Source organism: Martes martes (genome assembly GCF_963455335.1).
Source record: "Martes martes genome assembly, chromosome: 10".
In the NCBI taxonomy this organism is placed as follows: domain Eukaryota; kingdom Metazoa; phylum Chordata; class Mammalia; order Carnivora; family Mustelidae; genus Martes; species Martes martes.
Window position 1 is genome coordinate 61196198 of NC_137898.1, and position 22001 is coordinate 61218198.

At 54.6% G+C, this 22001-nt stretch overlaps 1 protein-coding gene across 1 annotated transcript; it reads left to right on the forward strand.

Moving 5' to 3' along the window:
- Positions 1–300: 300 nt before the first annotated feature.
- Positions 301–14345, forward strand: MOGAT2 (monoacylglycerol O-acyltransferase 2; the record flags this gene model as incomplete). Its single annotated transcript, XM_080817126.1, has 6 exons — positions 301–391; positions 4169–4347; positions 11210–11414; positions 11744–11918; positions 12552–12751; positions 14191–14345. The coding sequence occupies 6 exons, from the start codon at positions 301–303 to the stop codon at positions 14343–14345; spliced, it is 1005 nt and encodes a 334-aa protein (XP_080673252.1).
- Positions 14346–22001: the final 7656 nt, after the last annotated feature.

Below are 22001 nucleotides of genomic sequence, written 5' to 3' on the forward strand. Positions count from 1 at the left end.
AAGATTCAAGCAAACAGAAAGGTCATTGGCAGATAAGGCCTTGCTTGATACACTTCCTTTTCTCCCTCCTTCCTCCTAGCTCCAGCGTAAGTGGATTCAAAGGTTTCTCCTAGGAAGCCCGTCCCAGTAGGGGCAGAGGCCTTGAAGCTGGGTGGGGCTGGGTGGGGCTGGGTGGGGCATGCTCCTCCCCCATTTCCCCCACAAACTCTTATGCAACCTCCAATAATCAACAAAAATCAGTTGGTGTCGCGGACGATAGACACGCTCTGAGAAGCCGCTGGAGCCGTCAGAGGAGCCAGCATGGTGAAGTTTGCACCGCTGTTCATGCCATGGGAGCGCAGGCTGCAGACCTTCATGGTCCTGCAGTGGGTCTTCTCCTTCCTGGCCCTGGGTAAGGCGAGCTGGGCTGGGGGCTGGGAGATCATGGACACCTGCCACTCCGGGTGCACAAGTGTATTGATGGTGCAAAGACATTCGCCCTAATGGGGCCTTTGCTGCTCTCAGAGGTCTCAGAGCATAGGGATAGCAGGTTGTGGTAGAAGCCATTGTGTGTGGCTTTGGACAGGTTACTGAGGTTTCTAGCTTAGTACAAGGACAGAGACCCTGCCTCAGGCTGCCTGGTGGTGGTGTGTGGAAGGACCTAGGTGATTATGGAAAAGTTCCAGGTTCTGTAGGCCTTCTCAGAAGGGATGGATTTCCTTCCTTCCTTTCAGAGAGGAGGAAACAGACTGGTGGGTAGGGAAAGAGAAAGGAACAGGGAAAGAATAGGAGTGTGAGCGAAGGTAGAGACTGCCAGGGTACTGGGGCATAAGGGAGGTTCCCAGGCGAGCCTGGCTCAGAGTCTGGCTGGGCAACAGAGCAGCTAACCTCTGCAGGTCTCTAATTCTAATCAGCTGCGGAGTGGGAATATCACTGCTGAGCTGGTAGAGCTGTTGTGGGATGAAGTGAGGAATGTGCTTGCTTTGCCCAGCGCACACTGGGCTGGACCCCTGGGCTGGGGTCCCATGGGAAGTATGCTTAAGTCCCCCTCCCCATCCCACCCCCACCACAAGCACACTGATGGTGGCCAGGGAGACCACCCTGGCCCAGACTCCACTCTGCTGAAGGGAACTCTTTTGAGGAGGGCGGGGGGGGGGGTACGGCGGGGGGAGAGAGTGATGGTGGAGGGGTGGGGGGTGGGGTGGGGGTTGGTGTGTGTGTGGGATTCCTTAGTTCCCACACCAGCACCAGACAGTGTAGGCTGTGCTTCCCTGGGGGCTGGTGTTCAGCCTGTGCACGGATGCCACTATCCAGGTGTTACAGTCCGGGGTTCCTCTGTACCAGCTGGTCACCAGCATCACACACACACACACACACACACACTCAGGTGCTCCCTCAGAACCCCCTCACAGTTCTGCCACTGAAGGATTCACCCCCAGCAAAGCGGGCCTCCAGCACCCTGTTTCCCTTATGATTCATCTGTGTCTCTCTCCCACGGGTTCTTAAACATTTTAAACACCCCTGGCAGAGAAATGAAATAACTTAACTGCCCAAGGTTGTAGGTCTGGAGTCCTGGGCTCCTTCTACAGCCAAAGGAAGAAAGGGAAGGAGGGGCAGAGAGAGGAGGAGGGCAGACGGTGTGGGAGGAGGTGTGCGTAAGAGGCTAAGAGGCTGGTGGAGATAGCCTGGGAAGGAGGCCTAACAGGACAGGCTGCGAGTCTGAGGGCTCCCGGACAAAGGTCGCCTGGGGGCCTAGAGATAGGCTGTGGCCTGGGGATCCCAGGGGGTAAGGTTTGTCAGGCCCAGCGTGCCTTCTGTGATCTTGGGGCCCCGGAGTGTGTTTGAACATCCTGTCCCTGCACCCCACCCGGCCTCGGTCCCCCAGCCCTGCGGGCGATGTCATAGGAGCCTGGGAATGTCAGGAGCGGCCCAGAGAGGTCTAGTAGCTCCGGGCCTGGAGGACTAGAAGGAGGAAGGCTGGGAAAAGGGATGTGGGCCCCTGGTCCTGGGAGTAGGAGGTGTTACCCTATCCCTCATCCTGGGAGCAAAGGGGAGCCTCGGAAGGGCTTTAGGTAGGGGAGTGACGAGGTCCCTCTGGGTGCTGAAGATCCCTTGGCTGCAGGGGAGGTATGTACTGTGTTTTCAGTGTGGGGGGATGGGCTGATGGCAAGGCACCATCCCAGTCCTCATCAGGGGCCACCACACTATGGCACATGGCTGAATCCAGCCCACTGACCCCTTTTGTATTTGTACAGTTTATGAGCTAAGTTTACATTTTCAAGGGGTTGTATTTTAAATGGTTAGGGACCTATGTAATATCATCCACGTTGGGTCTTGAGCCGCAAAGTCTAAAATATTGACCATCTGGTCCTTTAGGAAAAAGACTGCCAAGTCTGGTCTAGCGAGGCTGGCAGAGGGTGGGGAGATGTGGCCCCATTTGGGAGCTGTTTAGGAGATGGGGGCCACGGGGCAGATTGAGAGGCCCTTTGTCCATCGACAGAGGACTGGATGAACAACACGTGGTTGGCGCACACGAGAGAGTAGCATTTAGCTCCAAAAGGGAAGGGAATTCTGACACACGGGGCAGCACGGATGGCACGAGCAGACCGCCGTGGCATCATGTGAAGTGACACAAGCCAGTCACCAAAAGGCCAACACTTGACGATTCTACGAGCTTCCTAGAACAGTCCTATTTGTAGAGCCGGAAAAGCAAATGGTGGCCAGCAGGGGCTGGAGGAGGGGGCTCGGGGAGTCAGAGTTTCGAATTTGGGAGGGGGAGGGAAAGGAGGGGGGAAGGTGTCCCAGAGATGGTGGTAGTGATGGCTACACAGGGAATGGACTTAATGCATCTGAACTGTGCTTAAAAATGGTTAATGTGATACATTTTATGTTAATGCGCCTTTTATCGCAGTAACAATTTAAAACACAAAGTGCCCCAAACGGTGACCCTGGAACGTTAGCTTTCTGAGGGTAGGATTCTGTGTCTGTCCTTCAAGGCCGCCCACTAGCACCTGGCCCGTCACAGCTGCTCTGTGTAAAGTGAACACCTGTGAGCCCCGAGCTATGTCATCTGGCTTATGAACTCTACCACTGTTTGGACTGGGTCAAGGTCCCCTCCACCAGGAAACCTGCCAGGAATGATACGCCCAACTACCGTCCTTTCCAGTAGAATATACAACTGAAAGCTGACCTTTAAGAGAATGAGTGCATGGTGTTGAGTGGAGGAAAGGGGGTGGGGAAGGAGCCATATTCTCTAGCAGTATTCTTTCCATCAGCATCAGATTAGGGACGGCCCACAGACCAGCTGACCCTGAAATGAAGCTGGGATTAGTTTATGGCAAGGGATTCGGACCTGCAGGTCGGAGGGAGAGCTCCTCACTGGGCCTTGTCCTAGCCCAGCCCTGCTACATCCCTGAGCATCGGCCAGCCATCTCCTTCCCTCCTTCACTGGGAAAGGGCACACCCCTGAGCATCGGCCAGCCATCTCCTTCCCTCCTTCACTGGGAAAGGGCACTGTGGGAAGGAGGAATCAGCATGAGCAAAAGCTAAGGGACTAAAGGAGTTCAGGGAGCTGTAAGAACACAGCAGTTCATGTGGCCAGAGCACTGGGGGTGCAAGTGGGTGAGGAGAGGCTGGAGCAGGAGGTGGGTAGGGCCAGCCAGCTCCTCCCAGAGTTACAGGAAAGCCAGGGAAGGGCTTTAAAGAGAGGAAGACCTGGCCAGATTGATCTGTGGAAAGATGGGGCAGAGGGTAGGCAGAAAGAGTGTCCCCATTTTCTCTGAGGTCCCCCAAAATGGAAACCAGAAATGGATAATCCAATCAGTCCTGAAGCAGGCATTCACTGAGCATCTGGGGAGTGCAGACTACAGAGAGAGGGAGGTGGGACGGTGGGGAGGGGGGTATTTAGGGGGATGTGGGGTGTGGGGAGGGAGGAGGCCAGGGTGAACAAGGGAGCCGGGACAGTGGGAACTATTAATTTTGAAGTTGAACCTACCTAGGTTCCAGTCTCCTCCAAGCAAGACACTGGTGGGTGCATTTCCTCCCTGAAGGCGTGGGAAGCTGAGCTCTTCCTCCTGGGGCCACAGGCTGGACGGGGCGGTGCTGCTAGTGCAGGGCATACAGGCGACTCTGTGTGGACGTCTCACCTCCTTTCTCTCAGACCCCTGATGGCTCCTGCTTCCCTCCCCAGCCCAGATCTGCATTGTGGTCTTCATAGGCCTCCTGTTCACGAGATTCTGGTTAGTCAGTGTCCTATATGCGACCTGGTGGTACCTGGACTGGGACAAGCCACTGCAGGGGGGCAGGCCCATCCAAGCCCTAAGGCGCTGCTTCCTGTGGAAGTACATGAGGGACTATTTCCCCATCTCGGTGAGTACTGGCACTGGCGGGGATAGGGTTGCGGGGTAAGTGCCCCTCGGGCTGCGGGGGGCAGAATGCTGGGCTGGGTGGGAGGGGCCAGAGCTTACACCACTGTGGGGCCTGGGGAAGAGTCCCGCTTCGCTCTGGCCGTCATTTCCCAGGGTTGGGAAGTGTCAGGGTTTGGAGGAGCTCTGTGGGCACACACATGTATCCTACAGGTGTAAGCCCTCAGCGGCCAGGGAGGGAGTGAAGGTAATAAGCTCAAGGTCCCAAGAGACCATCGAGCCCCACCCTTTATCAGAGGGGGAGAATGACACCCTGAGAGGGACAAAGGTGTGACCAACTCCACACAACAAGTTCTGGTTTTGAGGCGTGTGCATGAACTATGGGGGAAGGGGCAGGGGAGAGAGAGCCCTGAACTGGTTCTCGGTTCTATCCTGCCCCATCTCCAGATTGCTGGGTGTCCTTGAGCAAAACCTCGCCCATTCTGAGCCTCAGTTTCCCCAGATATCTAGAAAGCAGACTGACCCCTCCTCCCCTGTGCACGTTTGAATCTCTCACTCTGACTCGGGGCATCTCATTGTGGATACTTGACCCTGGACTCAAACGTCAGTCCTGAGTAAAGCAGACCCTCAGACCCGCTGGCTCCTTTACCGAATGCCAGACAGACAGTCCTGGGACTTGGGCAGCCAGGTAGGGCTGGCGTATTGGCTGGATGGGACAGGGTGGGAAGGGAGTGGGGAACACAGAGAGGTGCCAGGCAGGGAAAGCTGGCCGTCCCCTGGAAACGGGAGAAGAAAGGCATAAAGTGCGGCCTCTGGAGCAGGGCAGACTAGGTTCTAATGCCAGCGCCACCGCAGCCTGCGGTGCCCTTGGGGGAGTTTCACTCTCTTAGCCTCAGTGTCCTCATATGTAATGTGAAGATGACGCCACACATGTCACTGAGTTGGGCGGATTTGCTGAGCCAGCAGGAACGCACCGTGCAGGTTGGCAGGACACTAGGTGCTAGTATTACGTGACCGAGTCAATGGGGAGCGTGGAGAAGCGTGCATGTGGCTGTGGCTGGGGGGAGGGCTCTGACAACCCAGAGCCCGGCTGCTCTGACCTTCACACCTGCCTGGCTTCTCCCATCCTGGAGCTCCACCTCTTCCCACCCCTCCTGGTGTTAGGTCCCTAGCTGGCAAAGGGGGAGGGCGTGGAGGACACAGACTCCTGGGCACTCAGCAGTGGACTCAGGGCTCCTGCCTGACTCCCTTCTGAGTGTCCTGGGGCCCAGCGAGGACTTGGGGAAGCTGGGCAAGAGCTGGGGTACGAAGCCCCGAGCTCCACAGTGAGCAGGGCCTCCTGGGCAAAGGGCAAGGGTGGGACGGGGCAGGGCTGGGTGGTAGGGCATCGGGGTGGGGGCTGGGGAGAGGGAAGGAAGTTGAGTGGCAGAGAATTCCACGCTCGTGAGGGATGCTACTTGTGGAAGGGCAGAGTGAATGGGCAGCGCCGAACTAACCCAGGAGTCCATGTTGGGGGAGGACTTCTCCCCATATTTGCTTGTCCACAAAGACAAACAGGGTCTGCGCCTATCCTATCCACTGCCCTTCCTGATCCTCCCCTAGCCAGGCACTACTGGCCCTGGTGGGACACTGCCCTGATCTGCCTCAGTCCTTTGTGTAGGGTTTCTGGATTGATGCCCGCTGAGGGCCTGTTGCATCACCCCTGCAGAGGACGGGCAGTACCACCACGTGGCCAGCAGAGGGCGAGATAGCATGCACTTGACTTGCAGGTTCTAGGCTGGGAGCCTGCAGGGCTGGGGATGGGGCCCACAGATCCCCATCCCCACCTCTTCCCAGAAGACCCTCCCACTCCTCCACATACGTTTACAGCTCCCGCCACGCTGGGATCTTGAGAGGTGCAGAAGGTAGGTAACTCTCCCACACACATTCACAGAATTCTGTTTTCCCTTGTCAAATGCATATAGATTTCTGAGATTCTTCTATCAGTTCTTAGGGTGATTTTATGAACTAGCATCTATGGATGGAATTCCAAGCAGAATTGGGAAACTCTCTGGGCCTTGCAGTTTTCTGAACTCATGCTACAGGCTTCTAAAGAGCTGATGGTGAAGAATCAGGCGATGTTTCCCGTAGGAGACACTGATCCCACCTCATGCTGAAGGCCAGCTACAGAGCTAGGTTCCCCTGGTGAAGATTTCATCCTCCTGGAGTCAACACTGTCTCCACAGGCCAAGGCCTGAGAAGGGATGGAGTGCTGTGGCCTGGTGTCAGGAAATGCTGCAGGCCTGGGGAAGCACAGGATACCTCCCCTCCCACACCTGGGACCTCCCTAAGGTCCTCACAGCCCTGTGGACGTCACTGGGGACTTCAGGCCCTCCCTCCCACTCCCCCCACTACCAAGAATACTGGGGGCTCTTAACCTGAGTCAGAAGAAGGTGGGTAGCCAGCCGCCTGCCCAGGACAGATCTCCAGCGTGCACTTGGACGGAGTAACACTTCATCCTGTGATGGTTCCTTTCATCACAGGAGGGCTCTGCCTGGGAGAAGGTCTTCCTTCACACTGAGCTCTGCCTGTCCTGACCACCCGCCCCGCCCCAGGGGTCCTGCCTCTGCCTTGGGCACAGCTGTTCTCTCAGCCCTCCGGCTGCCCTGCAGGGAGGGGGCCTCCTTCCTGCTCAGTTCCTGTCCTTGCTGTCCCTCCCCAACCAGCAGCTCTCAGGAGGCTTTCTGTGCACAGACATTTGGGGCTAAATGATGGATGGGGGGGGTGCCTTCATCCCTGGCCTCTACCCACTAGTAGCACTCCCCTCCACCAGGTGTGACAACCAAAAACGTCTGCAGACATTACATGTCCCCTGGTGGGCCCAGGGAACTGACACTGGTTGAGAACTGCTCTGGGGCCCAGGGTCTGTCTCCAAAACTCCTCCCCCACTAGCTACCTGAATCCTGACCAGTCAGCTCTTTATCTGGACTCTGCTACAGTCCATCCTGCACACAGCAGCCAGGATACTCAATGCCACAACAGCTGTGACTCCCGTGACACCTAAAAATCAAATCTAATTTTTGCCCAGCCTGCAGGTCCCTGGACCCTGGACCGCTGCTTATGCCTCACCTTCCCCCTTTGCCTTTCAAGTTCTCCAGGGGTGAGCTGTGTTCCCTGGGCTGGCACCCTTACTGGGAAGTGCACCCTTTCACCCCATTAACCCCCACCACTTTTCACCTGGGGACTCCTGCAAGGCGGCAGAGCCTGCAGGAGCCAGGTCACCTGTGTTGAAGTGTTGCCTCTGCCACTTTACTAGCTATGTGACCTAGAAGCAGTTAATTAACTTCATGCCTCAGTTTCCTCATCTGTAAAATAGGGATGTTGTCACCACTACTTCCCTGGCAGCATGAACAGAAGATGGCTCAAGTCAGTATACTGACATCCCTCGGCATGGGAGGTGCTGGGAATGGGCACCACCTGGGGCAGTCTTTCCAGCTATCCGTGTTCAGCACATCCTGTATTAAACTCTTAAGACATCCTTTTTTTTTTTTTTTTTTCCTAAAAGTAGTCTCCACGCCCAGTGTGGAGCCCAACACAGGGCATGAACTTGTGTCCCTGAGATCAAGACCCAAGCTGATATCAAGAGTTGGGGGACTGAGCCACCCAGGCACCCCTCTAAGATACTCTTAATGGTAAAGCAGCAGTATTTTATGTACCACTAAGAAAAAAAATCCCTCCAGAGAAATCATCAAATGCATCTTGAGAACATAATGTTAAGATGCAAAGGAATGGTGTATCTTAGAATTGAGGGGATACAGCAGCAGATGTCAGTGGGTGTCTGTTCTGTGAGCCCGTGAGTGCAAGGGGGAGAGGGCAGGGGCAAGGGGGTCTGAAGCCCATCTTGATGGCACACCCAGGCTGCCAGGGCCAGAGAGAATAGCCAAGCCTTTCCTTCCACTGGCCATGATGGGAGACAGGAAAGGACTCGAGTACCTACACACACACACACACACACACACACACACACACACACACGGCCAAAGGCCTGAAGCTGGAAGGGATTCCTTTGTTGTAAAGGGGGTGACTCTAAAACTTTGATATATATCATAATCCTCTGGGAAATCTGCCACAAATCAGATGCCCCAAGGCCCGAGCCAGAATACTGAATCAGACCTTGCTTGCCCTGCATTTTTAAACTGCCAAGTAATCGAGGTATATAAAAGGTCATGAACAGGTTCTCCAGGGCCAGGTCTTGGAGCTGGGAGGGGCAGGCTGCTGGTGCAGGAAGCGCCTTCTCCTGAGAGCCCTGGACATTCCAAGTTTGACTGAAAGGAAATGGCCCCTGAGACAGTCCTGAGTCTCAGGATGTCTCTCTGGTTCTGGAACAAAGGGTCTCTCAGGTGCTCTCAGCGGGAGACTGAGCTCAGGTCGTCTGTGTCTTTGGGCAGGTCGCTTACCCTCCTCTGCACCTCAGTTTGCTCAGCCGTCAAATGGGGGCTCTTGCACTGCAGCCCCCCTCCTTAGGGCCACGGTTACACAAGCCGGCGGCGTGGGTGCTTTGTGAGCCATAAAGGACCGATCAGGACAGTGGCCGTCACCATCAAGTGTGTGAGAGGACACAAGGGCGTTTGTTGAGAGATGGGCCTGGGTAGACGGCGGGACAGTGATGGCCCCGTCAGTGCACACACTTGCACACACATACATCAGTGCCCAGGCAGATACTGGCACGCATGCCCAGACACGGGCCCTCACATTCACCAGGGTATTTCTCTATATGCAAAGGCTTCTTTATTAAGGATAGTCATTCTTTCATTCATTTGTTCATTTATACGTTCATTGTTCATTCAAAATAGGTAATATGTTCTTGTTCAAAATTCCAAAGCGACGAGGGGGTACGTGGGTGAAAATTCCCCGCCCCAGAGGCCACTAGGACCACTAGCGTTTGGTGTGTCTGCAAATGAACAAGTGCGTGTCCCCTTTCCCAGCACAGTCAGTGACACTCTGCCCACATTGACTTGCCCTTTGCTTTGTCCTAACCAGTGACTGGGGCCGTCTTCCCCTGCCAGGCCAGGGAGATCTTGTTCCTACCTCTCTAGGGCTGCCCTTTGCCCCACTGTGTGGATGTTGTGAGAATTTGCCTCAATGGGCCCTATTGATGGGCACTGGAGGGGGTGCTGAGGTTTGGATAGTACCAAAAAAATGATGCTTCGGTTAGTAATCTCGTCCACGGGTCATTTTACAAAACGACACAGCCAAAATGAAAAACCGTGCCGAAACTCCTCAGCAGTGGAGTTGCTAGGGTAAAAGGTCGGACCTGCTTTTAGGTATTCAGCTATTGCGCAATCGCCTTTCCAGGGCTTGTGCAAAATTGCCTTCCTGCTGGCCGAGGAAGAATTCGTGTGCCTGTGCGTCCGTGTGGGGAGCCAGGCGTGTTTGTAGAGGAACACGCCAGATGGGTTCCCAAGCAAGCGCCCTTCCCACTGAGGATAACCAGAGGTTTCTCTCTTCCAGCTTTAGCTTCACCTCTAATAAGTACCCCCTGTGGGAGCAGAGACATTTGTCCTCGTGTAGGAGGCAGTGGCCTCTCCAACTGTGGTCCCTGTAGGTTTCTGCAAAGGATCAGTGGGTAACTGGGGGCCATACTGGGCAGGGGTGGGGGGATTGCAGAAACCAAGTCCAGGTGAAGTGCTGGAGAATCTGGGGTTGGTCGGCCTGGATGGGGGGCAGTTGGCTCATATCCCTGTCACTGTCCCCAGGTCCCTCCAGGCTGCTCTGAGGACAGGCAGCCAGGCCTCTGGGACCCCAAAGGTGGCAGCAAGAATCCTCAGGGAGCCACCCGCTGCAAGTTTTAGCTTGATGACAGGACGAACTTTCACGGTGGCAAAGCTGAGCCGGGGCAGAAAGGGCTGCCCTGTGCCGGGGAGTGCAGACTGTGGGAACTGGGTGGTTCCATCAGGGGCTTGGGGCATGGCCCAGGGGCCTTCAGACTCTTGAGGGCTGTGGCTCCTGAAGAGCAGGGCAGTGTAAAAGGTGGGCCTGCGGTTCCTGGCAGGGTGGCGGAGGGATTGCCTCCCACCCCACCTAGTCACTGCCCGCAGCTATAGTCTGCACCCTGGACCACGGAGCAGCCTGTCCAGGAATGGGCAGGCCAAGAGCAGCATCTGTTAGCTCAGCTCCTGCCCTTCCACCCTCATCCTGCTATACCTGGGAGCTGCTAAAGACAGCAGCTGTCCTCTCCCAGGCCATCTGTGATGGCTGGTGGTCTCTACCTCCATGCTGCAGACACGACCAGACCTTGGCAAGTTGCTTGCCAGCAGAAGACAATGGTTGAGGGGCAATGAGGGCCTGGCGTAGGGGGAGCAGGGAGCCCCAGGAAGACACTTGCATTGTACAGAAGGGTAGATAAGCCTCCTGGCTTCGTACTTTTCCAGCCACTCCTGCTAAGATAGCAAGATTGCAATGCTCACTCCCAGGTCTTAAGTGCCCATTTTTCTTACATTGAGTTTTGTTAAACTGGGGCTCTTCCAGCATGGTGGCACCCCCGCGTGTCCCTTCGATGCCTTCAAATGATACCTGGTCCTGTAGTAATCTTGGTAATTTCAGGGTACTGCACACCAGGGCTTCTTAGCAGCCCTGGGAGGTAGGCAGGTCAGGGCTAAATGTCCCCATTTTACAGATGGAGAGCCTGAGAGGGAAGCAGTTTGTCCAGAGTCAGCCATGAATATGAGAGGGTGTCCCTGGGTGCATTCACACACCATAACTCAGTATTCCTAAGAAACTGAGGCTCAGAGATGGAGAGCAGCCTGCCCAAGGTCACCCTGATGAGTGGCATGGTCAGGGTTGGCACACAGGTCCCGCTCCAGCTCACCGGGTTGCTGTCCTTGCAGCTGGTCAAGACTGCTGAGTTGGACCCCTCCCGGAACTACCTTGCGGGCTTCCACCCCCATGGGGTCCTGGCGGCCGGAGCCTTTGTCAACCTGTGCACGGACAGCACGGGCTTCCCTTCGCTCTTCCCGGGCATCCGCCCCCGTCTGATGATGCTGACCCTGTGGTTCCGGGCCCCTTTCTTCAGGGATTACATCATGTCGGGGGGTGAGTATTTACACCCATAGGTAGCCCAGGAGGATGAGGCTGGAGGCAAGGGACGAGGCATCTTAGGAAGGGGAGGCCTGCCAGCACTTCCATACTTCTTGCAAGTGTGCGTGCAATGGGAGAAGTAGCTAGACCCAAAGGAGTACTCCGCACAGCCGCGTGCAGGGAGAGGACTCAGTTCCAGTCCTCAGGGGACACCCAGCTGGAGGCAGTGGGGTGGGGACCTGGGCCTCTGCACCACTTCCGGTGGTCTCTCTCTTGGGTCTCACCCACACCACCATCCCTGCCCCCTTACCCGTACCTGAGCACGCACCTTCCTCTCTCCCCAGGGCTGGTCACGTCGGACAAGGAGAGCGCTGCTCACATTCTGAGCAGGAAGGAAGGTGGCAATCTGCTGGCCATTATCGTAGGGGGTGCCCAGGAGGCCCTGAATGCCAGGCCAGGAGCCTTCACGCTGTTGCTCCGGAACCGCAAGGGCTTCGTCAGGCTCGCCTTGATGCACGGGTATCTGGGGAGAGGGCTCTTGGCTCCAGGGAAGATTTGCAAGGGTTAGATTTTGGTGGGAAGAGAGCAAAGATTAAGTGGCTTGTATTTTGGCAGGGAGAGTCTCAGTCTGTTTACAACAAAGATTAAATTTTGGTGAGAGATGTACTATGGCATGCCCCCATACCAGAGAAGATTTCAGAAGGGAAGCTTGGTGATCGAAGGCACCAAGTGGGAAGGGACGTGTCTGCCCAAAGCTGGTACAAGATATGACATCTGTGGGATCTGGGAGGATAGAGTGTGAGGCATATCACAGAACTCTTCTACTTAGAAGCATCTTTGAAGAACACAAGCTAGATGGGGCCGGAGAGATTTCTCTGCAAAGCTCATGGATGTTTTCTATCTGGAAGGGCTCTGAAACATTCTGGTCTGTCTGTCCTTTACAACTGGGAGATTGTGGCCCTAAGAGGGGCCAGGACCTGCCCAAGGTCAGAAAGCAAAGCTATGGCAGGGCTGGGAGACAACCCAGGCCTCTGACTGCTGACCCAGGGCTCCATCCTCTGCTCTAATTCCCGGTCGCTGTGTCCCTGCAGGAAGCTAGCTTGGGGTCTCCTATGAGACCTTCCACGCATATCCTCTCCTGTCTCTCTCCAGGGCAGCTCTGGTGCCGATCTTCTCTTTCGGGGAGAATGAACTCTTTGACCAGGTTGAGAACTCTCCTGGCTCCTGGTTGCGCTGGATCCAGAACCGGCTGCAGAAGATCATGGGCATCTCCCTCCCACTCTTCCACGGCCGTGGTGTCTTCCAGTACAGCTTTGGTCTCATACCCTACCGCCAGCCCATCACCACTGTGGGTGAGCCACGAGCCAGCCTGGCCGGGGAGGGGCGGGGCGGCTACAGGGAAAGAGGCCTGGGCTCTGGGCTGCAAGGGGACATGGAGACAGGTCAGACACATCCTTGCCCTCCTGGAGCTCACATTCTAGACCGGGAAACACACTTACGAGACCAGGAAACAGACACTGCTTATCAAGCAGGTAAGCCTGATAGAAGGCACTCTGGGACGGGAACTGAAACAGGCACAAGGGACAATAGTCACCACAGATTACAGAGTGGCTGCTGTGTGCCAGGCAGGGTCCCTAATGTGCAGCAGCTCGATCTGCCCTAACGACCTTCAGGACAGGGACTACCATCCCCCTTTCACTAATGGTAAACTGAGGCTCCGAGAAGTTAAGTAACTTCCAAAAGAACACACTGCCTTTGAGTAACAAGGTTGAGGATTGGATCAGGATTTATTTTGACTTTTTATTTTTCTAGAGAAGGAGGTTTAACTCTGACCCAAAGGATCTCATAAGGCTTACTGGAGAGGATGGGTACAAGGAAAGGGCATTCCAAGTCTATTAGAATTGTGTGTAGAGTAGGGATTGCTACACTTGGATTAGAGCCTGAGGGATTTTCCCATAAATAATGGGCATGAGCTCTCGTCCATGGACCCAGCACTGTCTTTTTCAGCTCTTGGGACTCCTCATTTGCTTTCTTCTTGGATCCCAGCTAGATCCCTCTGACGAAGCCTATAGAGGAAGGTTCGTCTTTTTCCATCTGTTTATTTGCTAGTTGAGCACAGACCTGGTGTACCCCTACACCATGACTTTCCCTGTGTATTGTGGCAATATTTTCAAGAGTGTTAATACTCCTGCTGCCCCCAGACCTATTGCCAAGGGAAGGCCGGGGAGCGATCACCCCAACCAGGCAGGAGTAGAGGAAGGAGGTCACTTTGGGCTTCCCTAGAACAGGCCAGATGGAGAGAGAAGGAGGAGGAAGAGCTGCGTGGGCTGTGGGCCCACCTCATCCTAGATCTACAGGTACTCCTGATCATGACATGTTGGGCTCCCAGAACCCTGTGGTCTGGAAATTACGAGCATATCCTCAGGATTTGAAAACTGGAATGGGATTCTTCCTCGCTGTGTGACTTGAGCAAGTTGCTTAGCCTCTCTGAGCCTCATTGCACCACCTGTCAACAGGGGATAAGAGCTCCTGTCCCCATAGAAGTGTTACGGGGATTAAAGGAGATGATGCATGGCAAGCGCCTGGCACATTCCATGGCACGAGGCAATGCCCGCAGGTGTTGTTACTATATCAGAATCTTGGAGTTACCATAACATCTTAGAAGCCATCACCCAACACAGGGTTGAAAGGGATGGCAGTAAGAGCACTTTGTGCAGGGATGCCGTGGGGTAGGGCTCCTGCAGCCCCATGGTTCCTGCTCTGGACCAACACACACACTTGTGCCTTGCAGTGGGAAAGCCCATTGAGGTGCAGAAGACACCATACCCCTCACAGGAGGAGGTGGACAAGCTGCACCAGCGCTATATCAGGGAGCTGTGTGACCTCTTCGAAGCCCACAAGCTGAAGTACAATATCCCCGCGGACCAACACTTGGAGTTCTGCTGAGCGCCTCCCCAGAGGACAGGATTGGCATTAGGGAGCCCAGTGGAAGGTGCTGTGATCTAAGAAGGCTTCCTGGAGGCATCTATTGAACATACCTTCACAGCCTTCCCAGACCTCTGCAAATCCAACCACACCAGGCCCCAAGTCCCAGCTGGTGAGCAGGAGGGAACACCAGGCTCTGGCATTGGTGATTTTCACCCCTGCTGCAAAACCCCTGCCAGCCTCCCTCTCCTTGGCCTGCTCCTCTGTGAATGGGAGAGACTGCTGGAAGAGAGGGATTTCTGAGGTCTCGGTCCCCTGTTGTCATGTCTCTCGAGGGACAGAGAAAGAGAGGGGCCACTGTCACCTGGTTTTTCTTCCTTGACCTTGAGTTTCCTTGACCTTGTGTAAAGGCACAAAAGAAGCGCCTGCTCCAGCCCCATCTCCTACAAGCTCCCTCATCCCGCACCCTGGATGTCTCCGCCCCTCCCTCCCTGTGCCAGAGAGGAGGGGTGGCCTTGCAGTCTCTGTGCTCATGCTAAGCACCTGTGCATTTCTCGGTCCTCCGAGCTGTAGACTGGCAGCCACAGGGACTGGAAAGGTGGAGAAGGAGAACTGTGCTCTGTCACTGCTGTATGGTGCTGGGCAGCCCTCTTCACCCTCCTTCTGAGCCTCAGTTTCCCTGACTGACTAAGATGAACCCTGAGACTCAGCTCTGACATTACAGAGGTGGAGAACTCCATTGTAATTTCAGCCCTGACTTGGCATAGAAAGGTGGGGGGAGGGTCTCCATAAACATCAGTTCAACAAATGAAAGGATTCTGTTTTAGCCTTCTTCTGTTCCTCCTCATTCCTCAACAAAGAGGGCTCATCAAATCCTCTCTTTGGACCCCCACCCTGGCCCTGTGGCCCTGCAGCCATACCTCTACTTCCTAGAAGGTGGGTTGGACAGGGCCAGAGAACACCATGTTGACTCATCTTCCTGATCCGTCAGCCCCAACCTTACCAGCCCTGGTCCTGATCTGCTGGGCAAGGAAGTTGAGAAGCTGCGTTAAGATGCAGAGCAGACTGACACGGAAAAGGAAGACCAGCCGCCAGGAGTGTATGTTTCTGTGTGTCTGCAGGGTGGGTGACATGGGGACAGATGCCCTGATGAGAAGATTCTGGATTCCTAGGTTTGGGACATATGTCAGTAGTGAAGGTCAGGATGGCCAGTGGGGACCGTCCTTGTGACTTCCCCTCCCCCTCCAGCAGGGAAGCAACATCTTTTCTCTCCAGGAGCAAATCATACCCATAACTACAACAGCAGGGACACCCGAGAGTTGTAAACTTGGGTTTAAATCCTGGCCCATCCCTTCTTCGGTGGCTCTGGGTGAGTCATGTTGTTTCCAAACCTCAATTTTGCCATCTGAGGAATAAAGACTACCATACCCATCTCTGGTGTTGTGAGCATAGTAAGATAATATTTGAAATGTGTAAGCCACCCCACGTCATGTCTGGCATGGTGTGGAATATGGGTAAATTAGGACTCAGGTGATAAAGGTACCCTGTGTCTCAGGAAGGTGCCTGGTAGCTGATGAGGCAGTATGCTAGAAGGGTCACAAGGGAAGTGGGAACAAAGAGTGGTGGGGTTCAGGGGAGGGAGTGATGATTCCAGAGGAGGAAGTGGAGGAGGTGACAGGTGGGCAGGGCTGTGAAGGAAGGGCAATATTTGCAGAGAGAAGTGCTTGCCCATCAGAGTTCTCTATTGCTGTCTAGCGAGCCATGCCAAAGCTGAATGGTTGAAGAAGCAAGGAGTTGGTATTTCTCGCAATTCTGTGGGCTGACCAGGTGGCTCTTCTCAGTCTGCCCTGGGCTCCTTGCAGCTGCATACAACTGGGGCTGGGCCTCTCTTGACAGGTGAGTCTGATGGGTCTTTGGCGTTCGGTGGTGGCTGGATTTGGTAAGAATGGGAGCAAGGCTGCAAAGCTCTTAAATCCTGGCCTGAGCAACTTGCCCAGCATCTTTTCATTCCATTCTGTCGATCAAAGCCACTCCTGAGCATCCCCCCCCACCACTTTAAGCGTTAGGAATAGACTCCGCCTCTGCCTGGGAGGAGCATCAGTGTCAGAATACAGCAGGCTGGAGGTCCACGAAGAGATTCTGTGGCCATGTTGGCCAACAATCGACAAAACAGCAGTAAATGGGGGTGCCTGGGTGGTTCAGTGGGTTAAAGCCTCTGCCTTCGGCTCAGGTCATGATCCCGGGGTCCTAGGATCGAGCCCCGCATCCGGCTCTCTGCTCGGCGGGGAGCCTGCTTCCCTTCCTCCCTCTGCCTGCCTCTCTGCCTACTTGTGATCTCTGTCTGTAAAAAAAAACAAAACAAAACAAAACAAAAAACCAAAAAAACAACGGTAAATGAAAGTCTGCTGTGGGACACCCCCCCCCCCCGCCCCCAAGTGTAGTGGAATTCTCTGCGTGACCATGATAAGAGCTGTAGTTTATCCACAGGACACCAGCTCCTTTTCAGCTGCTGCCCCATCCCCATCTTGCACTCCCTAGTCCATCCTTAGTGACCAGCCAGGGTGTAGGGGCCATCTCTGGTCAGAGGACACAGGCCATGCTGGGGACCCTGCAGGGAAGGAGCCAGGAATGGGCATTCCCGCTTCCCTCTCTCCCCTCCCTCTTCTGCCAAGGTTCCCCTCTGCCTGAGCCCCTTTGTGAGCTGGAGGGCACAAGGGCCTGAGGCTGCAGTGCACACAGGTAGGCCTCCAGGAAGGAATGGGGTGCAGACAAGTGAACAGTGGTTCTGCAGAGGTCCATGGAAGACAGATATCCACCTTCAAGTCCAAGCTTCTTAGTGCCTTTCGCCACTCTTCCATCATCTGGCCCAGTTTTCTCAGTCCTCATTTGTCCTCCTCCTTTAGTCATGGGCTCGCATCACACCGAACCATTTGTAGTTCCTTGTATCAGATTTGCTCTCTTTCTCCCCTCTAGGCTTTGCCCATGCTGTTCCCTCTGCCTGGAACGGCATCTCCCCCGCCCCACCTCCCCCTTTGTCTGGGAAATTCCTATTCGTCCTTCAGTACTGGTTTCCTCCATTTGGGAAGGCCTTTCTTAATGCCTCTGGTTGAAGTAGGGGTCTCACGGGGTGCCCCAACTTCCCCTTCCTCTGCCATGGCACTCACACCTGGGTGGCTGCTGGGTGGTCCCAGTCCCATGCATGATACCTCTGCCTCCAGTGACCTACCTCCAGCCTATCCACGTGTAGCACCTGCCTCCACTCTCCAAATAAAACCCAACACCCTAAAATGGTCTCCAATGCCTCAGGATAATGCCCAAACTCCTCCTCAGCCTCCAGAGCCTTCCTCATTTGCCCCTAGACTTCACCAGCCTCCTGCTGGATCTTCTCCCCTGCACCCCATCACCCTGGCACCGCTCACTGCTTGCTGAGTGCACACTGCTCTCGCACCCGCTGTGTCCCGGGGCATGCTGTTCCCTTGCCTTGAAACACGCTTCCTTCTAGACTGGTTGATGTCACCCATCCTCAAAGGGCGCCTCCTTTGTCGGCCATTAGCACACCCCATCTGCTCTCCTACCCTGCCTCCCACCTCACTGCCCTGAAGCAGAGTTAGTTACTTCTCTTTGGGGCTAGTTTTAGGGGTGACAGGGCCATTGTCATTAATGGGTGAGTGGACTCCTGTGTCTGCCAGTAGACTGGGAAAGCCCTGAGAGCCAAGAACAGATCCTGGCCACCCTCCGCCCCACCCCAGCACCCTGCATGGGACTCAAGGCACCTCAGCACCACACTGGGTGAGAACTGGTTGGATAAATAAATCCTAGCATGGCACTTCCTCTTGGGAGGCCTGGGGCAGGGAAAGGCCGAGAAGACCCAGGCCTTGCTTTTGGAGGTCACTAAATCAGTTCTCCACGGCTATGTGACTCCAAAACTGAGCAGCTTTAAACCACAAACAGTCATTGTTTCACAGTTCCTGAGGTCAGGAATCTGGAAGTGGCTTCCCTGAGGGATGCTGGCTCAGGAGTCTCCTGAGCTGCAACCACGCCATCATTGGCAGTTCCAGGAGACTTGAGTCGGCCAGAGGAACCACTACTCCCAAGCTCCCCAATGTGGCTGTCGGCGGAGACTCTGTCCACCTCTGTGCGGGCCTCTCCACAGGGCTGCCAGTGGTCTGCCTTCTCCCAGAGCAAGTAAGGAGAGGGACCACACTACCTTTTATGACCTCGCCTCTGTGTCACACACCATCAATTCTGCCCTATCGTATTCGTGAGATGTGTCATTAAGTTCGGCTCACACTGTACAAGGATGTGAATCCCTGGATGGGAGGTCCCTGGGGGCCGGCTTGGAGCTATCTCAGGGACAGCAGATGAGCCCTCAGAGGGCCCTCGTGCACGAGGTAACTTGCCTGTCTGGCCTCAAAGAGGGTCCCCAAATGGGTGGGGCACAGAATGAGCAGGGATGGGGAGCAGAGGGAATGCTGGCCACAGCCGCCTGGCCTGGCTGGGATGGAGGAGGAGGTGACCATGAGATTTGAGGGGGTTCGGATGGGGGAGGGGAGTGGTGAGAGACTTGGGAGGGCCAGAGGGCAGAGAATTCTTCCCTTTTCATGGTGACCCAGGAGGCCTCACATGGAGGACCAGGCAGCAAAAGAAAGGAGGCTAGGGCCTGATCTCGGAGGAGGGCTGCCCCAGAGAGCTGCCCGGCTAGGAACAGGCACACTGGACTTTGAGCAAAACATGTCCTTTTCCCGAGCGATTGCAGGTGTTTGTCTAGGGGTTGGTCTCCCCAACTGACGCAGTGTGCCAGAGCTGCACATGAAAGGGGTCAGTAATTAAATTAGTCCCTCCTGACTGACACTCCTCAGGGCCCTCAGAGCCTGCCTCAGGGGCCTCGGCATTGTCTCCACGGGAGAACAGCTCCCTGACCCCAGCACATACACACAGATTCAGATAGCCAGAGGATGACAGGTTTTGCCAGACGTGGTGGACAGAGTAAGAGGCCCTTGAGTGTGGGGTGTGCTGGAGTCTTCCAGAAATCATGCTGCCCTTTGGCCTCGGGAGAAGTTCTCAGAAGGCATTACCCACAGGGAGCAAAGGGCCCACTGGGACCCAGCCTGTGTGACATGGCTTTATGGTGCCGGGTGGGACAGGGGTCAGCCAGCACAGCACTGCCGGCAGCCACGTGGCATGGGCCACGCGGTGGCCTCACAAGGGAGCTGACTGTGCTCAGCGGGGGTTCAGGAGGAGGCTAACGCACGGAGGATGGAAGCTGCTGAGCAAGCAAAGGCAGGGAGGGGAGACCGGGCAGGGCACAGGCTGGTGACGGCCGCTCCTGTGAGTCAGCGGGCAGGAGGGAGCTTTAGGGAATGCGAGGCTGAAAGGCCAAGCCTTTGTTCAGCAAACTTGGAGACAGAGTGGTGACCAAGGCACCCAGAGTCCCTGACTTTGCCTTGCCTACTGTCTGGGGAAACTCAAATGTCTAGTCAAGGAGTCAGGAATTTCGCCCCCAGGTAGGGAGGAGCCCCGGAAGGTCCTTGAGCTGGAGTGGGTCGGGGGCAGGACCAGATGGGCAGTGGCTGCCTTGGTCTGGACTGGGCATCTGTCTTAATGACCCCACGGAAGGGCGGAGCCAGCACTGATCCACTTACAGAGAACCTAGGCCATGCTGGGCTCTGGGTGGGACACTCTTCAGGCATTATCTCAACGACACTGGCAACGACACCCACTCTTTGGAGTAAATGAGGTTCCTGTGTCAGAGAGGGGTAAGGACTTTCTGGAATCCTGGTCTCAGTAGGAAGACTGCCTGCCCAGACAGCTATTCTGTTCTACTCCCACTCTGCCTAGTTCTAGCCTCCAGCTGGGCTGAAGGACACAATGGAAGGGGCTGGGCCAGAGAACCCTTGAGGTGTGCATGACTCCCCACCCACCTGCTTGGCCCCATAGCACACCTCCCTGCACTGCACACCACCCCCCATCCCTCTCCCTGTGCCACATGCCTCCTTGAGGCTTTGTTCCGTCACCTATTATTGCTTCACCCATAAGGGAGTATTTAATAAATGCCTGTTCCTCCTCCATCCTCCCCTTTGGAAATGCCAGGAAATGGATTTTGAAAGACCCGGGAGAGTTTATGGATCGCAAATGAGGTTTGGGGTTTTCTTAGACTCTAACTCACCACTGACTCCTTGCTAGAAAACCTTTAACCAGTGCAAGGTGTGCCCTGGACCTCCAGTTGTATCTTTAGTGAGTGAATGGATGGAACTAGATGGGCAGGCAGACTCTTTCAAAGGGGACCTGAAAAGAACAAAACCCGCGATGAACCCTGTTCCTATGAATACAATGCCAATGATTTGGATCAAAAGGGACCTCCCCCTTGAAAAAGGGCAAAAATTGTCAGACCTGGCATTTGGGCATGCGCTAGATCAATGCCTCTCAAAATGTCTGTGGTGTAGGACCAGGTTCTTGTGTGTGGGGGGGGGAGTGCCTAATTCATCTCGGACCTATTCATTTGTAAAATGCAATATAAATTACCAGAAAAATGAAATATGAAAACAACAACATAGTCCAAGTTTTTATTCTTACTTTCAACAGACATACAATTCCTCTGCCACCTTGCTTTAAGGTTTCAGAGCAGGTACTCTCAAATTCTGTACCTAACCTGGTCAGGAACCAGGAACAAGTGGTTAATGGACCCATTCCAGCCCTCAGACCACACTAGAGCCACACGGCCTTAGAGCTCGCTGGGGGGCTAATTACTGGGATTGTCAGATCACTGTGGTTAAGCTACATGAAGGTACTTGGTGAACTGCAAAGAGCTCTACAAGATTGGTGGGGCTGTGATTTTGGCCATTTCTACGTGAGTAAGCTGAGGGGCCTCTGGGAAGGGAAGGACTTGCCTGATGGCGCAGAGCTAGAAAGACTCCAACGTGCGATCGCTCTTCGGTCTCATGCAATGCTCTTTCCACCCTGCCAGGGCACTGGGCCGATGACTAGTCCAGATGGGGAAGAAAGGCTTGGCCTCTTCAGCCCAGATCAGGACAGCTCTGATGGGCCACTTCTGTTCAGCTTTTCCGTCTACCCAATTCCATTGCCTTCCCTCCCTTCTGTAGCTGTTGACCCCAAGAACTCTCCTTAATAGACATCCCACAGGCAAAACGTGCTTTCAGAATCCACTTCCTGGAGAACCTAACCCATGACATCATGCATATATGAAGAGTTAAATCTCAGTATATGACTAAAGAGATTAACTAACCTGTCCAAAGTTGCACAGTTTTTAAATGGGCTTTATGTTTTTGGAGTCAGGATTTCAACTCAGATCGGATGGCAAAGCCAGTGGTTTTTGCCTTATGAGTGAGATCTTCTGACTACCAGCTTGGAAAACAAAGGAAAGGATCAGAAAAATTGTATTTAAGTTGTGAAACTTAAAGTAACTGTATTCAAAATGGCGCACCACTTTGGAAAACATTTTGGCATTTCTTAAATAAAGTTGAATATAGGCTTACTGTACAGCGCAACAATCATGTTCATAGCTATTTACCCAACTGATTTGAAAATAAGTCCACACAAAAACCTGCACACCAGTGTTTACGGCAGCTTTCTTCATAATCAGCAGAAACTGGAAGCAACCAAGATTATCCTTCAGCAGGTAAATAGACAGACACACCGTGGTACCTTGGGGACAGTGGA